Genomic DNA, 6,212 nt, shown 5'->3' on the forward strand with positions numbered 1-6,212 from the left:
GTGTGTGCATACAGTATGTGTGTTACCTTGAAATGGGGAGAGGTCGACGTCAGCCCAATTGTAGCTGGTAGCAATGCGGCAGCTCTCCTTCAGCCAGTCCAGGTTGGGGTACCAGTCTGATGACATGCCTAGGACACGGACACACACACGCACACAGCGTTAAAAATGTTGAAAAATGGCAGCATAAAAGATTAAGCAAAATAAATGAGGGTTGAAACTAATAATTATTTTCATTAACAGTTAGGCTGTAGATTATTTTTTTGATTCATAGTTCAGTCTTTTGGTCGATAGAAATTGTGGATAACGCACATCACAATTTCCCAGAGGCCAACATCTTCAAATTGTTTGTTTTGTCCAACAGTGAAAAAGATTCCCTATCAACAAATACATAAAACAGAGAAAAGCAGAGAATTCACATATGTGAGAAACTGGAACCAGATAATATTTGACATTTTGTTTGATAAATTACTTTAATTGTAAATTAATTATCATTAACTAATTGTTTCAACACTAACATAAATACTCAGGTAACAGCATGAGTCTGATCAGTGGGGCCGTGTTATTTAATTATCTGAAACAGGTGAACTGATCCAGATTTAAAAAAGAGGAGGAAATGTGTCTCTGCTGTCAACCACAAGGTGGTGTGACTTCACACAGAAAAATTCCAGCTACAGCTCTGCTTTCCCCAAAAAAAAACAAAAAGGAGATGCTTTTCACCACCTTCACCGCCACAAACTAAACAACAATACATTCTGAGGCCGTGGATCAAAGACAGAGGGATTGCTTTCATTCATCCTCAGCTTGGTTGAGGGGAATACTAACCTAGATAAATAATGTCTGAATAGTCTCTCTTTTGGCCTGAAAGCTGTGATGCAGAGACACAAAGGGGGAAAAAAATACCCCAAAGACTGGGAATACGAGCAAGAAAAGCCTTGGTGAAGCTTTGGAGATGCCTGTCTGTATCAGCCCAGCCTCACAATATCAAATGCTCTGGGACCTTACAGAGGAAAAAGTATAATATAAATGCAGTGAGTCTGTGTGGAAACAAGCCCATTTTGGTGTGTTAGGTGAATTGTATTTACACCAATGTGGCTTTGGGAGTCAAGACAAGTAGAATCATTGTTTGGTGCTGTATGGCATCAATATAGAGTATATAGGAAACTGGAAATAATACGCTACACTTGGTGTGTTCCTTTCACTAGAATTAGTTAAAAGCTACGCAGCAGAGTGGAGAAATTTGTTTTCTACATTTTTCTTATGAAGAGTGTGAGCTGACTAATAGTAAAGTACTGAAAAATACATGACTGTGTACAAAAACATGTTAGCAGAAAAGCACTTTTCAGGTACCTGAACTGCTAATGGCAGGTTGAGGAGATTACACTTTGAAGAGACCCTGTTTATACATTTAGTAGTTTGAATCCATTCACTTTCACATTCTGGATCAATTCTGCCATGGTGAAATATTCATGCTACTCTGATGTCAGGCTCTGGTGGAGTCTTTTCCTAATGCTGCATCCAGACCATGGCACCAGAGTGCTAAAAACAGGGAAATATCTTGTTGGTATGATTTGGGAGCATAAGCTCTGTAGCCCAGGTAACCTGAAATGTACTCTACATTTTATATATTTATTATGGTACATATCTGTAGCAGTTCATTAACGAGTAAAAACCTGATGCTAACAAGCTGTGGAGACTATATACTCTCTTTTAAATAGCTACATTGGCAGTGTTAGAGTTAATAGTGGATTTTATTTGAGTTAAACTGCCAGTAACAGTAACTTTGGAGCCACTTTCGCACTAGTTTGTTGACACTTCTAAAGTTTTTTCCCAAATTGGGAGATTTTATAGCCATTAATAGTTCCACATATTGTAATTTATTGCTGCTTGAATGATGTGCATAACTTAAGCTCTTGTAGCCATCCGCCATACACAACTATAGAGTTTTGGTAAATAACTTGTCTCTTATGTCTTGAAAAAACATTTCAAGTGCAAATTCTTTATGTGAAGGATGTTAATGTGATTTAAGTTTTTCTCTGCAGACAATCCCACTGAGAACTGTCATAGTCTATGTGTTGCTTTGAGCTGATTAATTCAGGAGCACTGTGTCTTACTTAGTACAGCATGCTACCAGTAGGTGTCACCCAAGCCAGAAATTTTCACTGGAAAACTGGAAAAAATTATTCTTGTAACTGTGTTCTCACCTGTTGTAGGGCAGGTCTGTCCGGTGTGACTCTGGTGGGAAAGAGATGGGTGCTGTTGGGAATGAGCAGGGTGCTGTTGGTGCTGGCCATGCTGACCGTGTGCCTGGTGCTGGCTGTGGGTGGAGTGAGGGGAGAGGTGCTGTTGAGGGTGGTGGGGGTGGTGCGACACTTGACTGTGGTTGTGTTGGTGGTGGTGGCCACCGCTTCCTGCACCAGGAGAGTGCTGGTAGGAGCAGGCCGTCCGGGCCTGCTGGCTGGAATCACCGGGCATACCCATTAAACCTGCCGGAGGAGAAAACCAAACAAAACACAAAATTTCACAGGGCGGGGGGGTAAAATCACACCCTTGGTGTGAATAAAAAGTCCCATTTTGTTCACTACAACCATTTAATCAATTAAATAAAATGCTGAAAACCAGTTTGCACTAAGATTGATGTGTTCTATGGTTCAGTTTTCTGTGCTTATAAATCACAGAGCATCAAATCATAACATTATATTCCTTGTGCCCATCCCCATCGCCCTGCAGTCTTCTGAGGACACACAAGACGCACAGAGGACAGTTTTATTTCATTTATTTTTATTATTAGTTATATTATAACTTTATGTGGACACTTATTTTAGCGGTTTTTACAAATACAGACCACGGGTAAGTGAACAGTGCTCAGAATAAAAAGAAACACTTCCTCACAGGAGATAGTCAAGAAAGTCAAGTGATCTGTAGAGGAGTACCAGAAGAAGTGGATTCCATTTTGACCTTCAGGCAGAAAAAAAATTACATCTATGTCCTTCATTAACCAGAAAACTGACACAATAACTAGAATATAATCACTGGGCGTACATTAAACCATGTGCTAAACAGACTAGTTTGTGTTTCAGTTCTAGTCAAATTGTCCTAATTTCTTCAATGTGGTACTGTTTCCAAAAACACAAACACACACACACACACACACACACACACACATCTTGTGGATTTTAGATTTTGTGACGAATAGATATTGTCAGTGGCTGTTTTTAAATGCACAGGTTCACCCCAAGAGCGTGTTTCATCTTATTTTCTTTTCATCATGCATACCGACAGCTACCTTGTTAAATTTTCAAGCAATGACGCATTGTTGTCTTTACTTCAGGTAGAAAGTTGGACCATGGTTGTGCTTCCTGCTTCTGTACCACAGTACAACAACAATTTAACTTTTTTTTTTAATGCAAGTTTAATGTCAAGGATTCTGGTAGTAAGTTCTAGTCTACTACAGCGATCAACAATCAATTAAGAATGGATGTATGGATATACAGTCAGAGGGCCAGCAGAGAGTGCACCTTCATCAGAAACTCAAGTACATTTATTCTTTATTCGAGACTCTTTTGACCTTTTCTTTTTATCTGCTGTTTTATTGCTTATCGCGGAAAGACAGAAACTGCCTGAACAGTACTGTTAAGATCTCTTCAAAGATCAGTGGAGTGAAACAGGGACTTGAGTTCTTTTTGTGACCAACAAATCATAAGGAAATCGATGAGCATACTGGGTTTATCTAAGCACAACCTAGTGGGTGAATTTCCACTCCCGCCAGCAGGGAGTCGTTACGCTTTACCTGCTTGTTAAAGTATCTTTTATTCCAGTTCTTTTATTCCCACTGCCATGTGTCTGCTCACTGCTTTCTGAAAAATGCATCACAACCATTGTTTTATGTATTCACCATTTGCTTGAAGTGTTTTTTTATCTGTCTTAGTTGTGTTTTTCCTTCCTTGTTTATTGTATGGATGTTGTGAGAGCTGTTGCATCTTACAGGGACAAATAAAGTTGTTCTGGATTGCATTGAAACACACCTGCTGCCTTTCTGCCCGTGTGATTTTAAGGTAAAGTAGGTAATGGTTAAATCTGGATTGTAAAATGAGTTTTCATGTTTGACTTTGCACGTTGCTCCAACTGAGGATTTCAATCATTTGTGTGTGCCTATTGTTTTAACCTGTAATTTAGGTTGGGAGGATGAAGTTCTGTCAGAAAATGAACGAGACACCACCTGAGTCAGTTACAGTTTGGTGTGTGGTCTTGGACTCACTGTGGTTTTTCAAGGGAGACGATGAGCTCCGCTGTCTGGGTGACTCATTGTGACTCAAATTCTCGAATACAATGACTGCTGACACCGTTTCCTGCTAAGCCTCACACTTAAGGGGCCCTTTCAAGGATCTGCTAAATCCATTTTCTTCTTCATTTTCCTTCTAGGTCTCTGTGTCATATCTTTTTTTCCCCACCCAGCTAGCATTCTCATTGTCTTATCTTTTATTTTTTGCCCGTGCACCCCTGACCACAAACTGAGGGGGGGACCTTGTCAGGGGGTGAATGCAGGTGGCAGTTTGGTGAGCTCAACAGAGCACATCGATCTCCTCGGTTACAGAACGTATATGTGGTTGTGTACGGCCAGAAGAAAGCGAGGGGAAGGTGATGGGAGGGTGCTGGGATGGTGGGGGGTCCAAGAGGGAGGAGGCCTGGTGACCTGAAAGCTTCAGGAAGCAATTAGCAAGATGCTACACAAACTTTAGAACCAATCTAATTAGCTGCTATCAAAGCTGCAGAACCCTTTGCTCTGCTCGACTGCAGATGTGTTTGCAAGGTTTTTTTCTCCTTCTGTTGAATTCTTCCTCTTAATTGCCTTTACTCATTTGACTGAGCGAGCCGTAAAATGCAGATATGCGGAACAACAGATTGTTTTGTTTATTAGAATACAATAGAGTAGGAGTAGTGTGTGGTGGAGGTTAATACTGGAATGCGTTGACTGCTATGAAAGCAATGTTAAATTATTTTCATTTCGTTACGAGCTTAAGCTTGACAGTTAATTATGGGCATGAAGCCTGACATAGAAGCTTACAAGATTCTTTTTTGTCTGTGAACACGTGTCAATTAAGATGTTGGACAGGCACACATGAACAGATAAACACTAATCCACGTGCAAAATGAGGGGTTGACACCCACCTTGCTGCGAGAACGACTGCTCAAAGACACACTTGTAAAGACTGCGGAAAGAAGCGCTGAGGTCTTCAAAGTCCGAGAAACAGAGCTGCTTGTCCCGTGACTCTGGGACGGGCAGACCGTACTGGGGCTGTGGGGGAGGTGGCGGCGGCTGGGTGGGCTGTTGCAGGCTCAGGGACTGGGATGAAGGCTCTGAGTGGCTACTCACCTTCAAGACAGACAGAGGGGAGAGAGAACAGACAGATGCACTGTGAGAGGTACAAAAAGGCAAACAGGGGAAATCAATGGAGTTATTGGTTTCAGAAAAGTACATCAAAGGCCAAATTCACACTGCAGCTGAAAGTGTGAGGCTGCTGTCAGACCGACGGGGGGAATTTCAAGTTTTACCACAACAAAATGCAACATCATCCTTTATTGCACCAAATAAATAAAATATGGCTATAAGCACATTCCTGGTAGATTACTGTTGAGTCATGACACGGTTTTCATCATTTATTGCAACAATAATATGCATTTTAGTTTGGCAGAGTGGTTGTGCTTGAATGATGGTTTGAAACAAATGTCTGCCAGCTTGACAGAGTCTAAGGAATGTAAAGGTCCTCTTTGTAGGATTTAGTGGCATCTGGCGGTGTAGTTCTCTGTCGCTTCACCCTCCCTTTCCAAGTGCGACAAAGAAACTACGGTGGCCACAAAACACACCAAAAACGGCCTTATCTAGAGCCAGTTTTTGGTTTGTCCTTTTTAGGCTGCTGTAGAAACATGTCAGTTTAACATAGAGAACTCTAGGCAGGCGACCCACTTTCTGGTGTTAGGACATACACAGTAGGATTGGACAAAATAGGGAACATGTGACTATAACAACTCCTGTACTTGCCTGAATTAAACTGAGGCTCAGTTATGAGGTAAATAGCATAATTCTAATTACTCCACAATCATAAGTGACTGTGGGTGCCCACAGCAGCTTTGTGAGCCGGAGTTAAAATGAAGGACCAGACGACTTCACGCGAGAGAACAAACCACACGGCCTGGTTGGCCAGAGCGAGGAGTGC

At 41.5% G+C, this 6,212-nt stretch overlaps 1 protein-coding gene across 1 annotated transcript in view; it reads right to left on the reverse strand.

Annotated features, from left to right (window-relative positions):
* The window catches only part of LOC118324473 (forkhead box protein J3-like), a gene marked incomplete in the record, with an annotated part of 47,336 nt that overhangs the window by 3,871 nt on the left and 37,253 nt on the right, over nucleotides 1-6,212 (reverse strand). The window contains 3 exon segments of the mRNA XM_035656834.1: nucleotides 27-128; nucleotides 2,202-2,483; nucleotides 5,167-5,371. Coding sequence (XP_035512727.1) covers nucleotides 27-128; nucleotides 2,202-2,483; nucleotides 5,167-5,371 — 589 coding nt within the window.

This window comes from Morone saxatilis, unplaced genomic scaffold, assembly GCF_004916995.1.
Source record: "Morone saxatilis isolate NCDOM2014 unplaced genomic scaffold, NCSU_SB_2.0 Contig15, whole genome shotgun sequence".
NCBI lineage: Eukaryota > Metazoa > Chordata > Actinopteri > Moronidae > Morone > Morone saxatilis.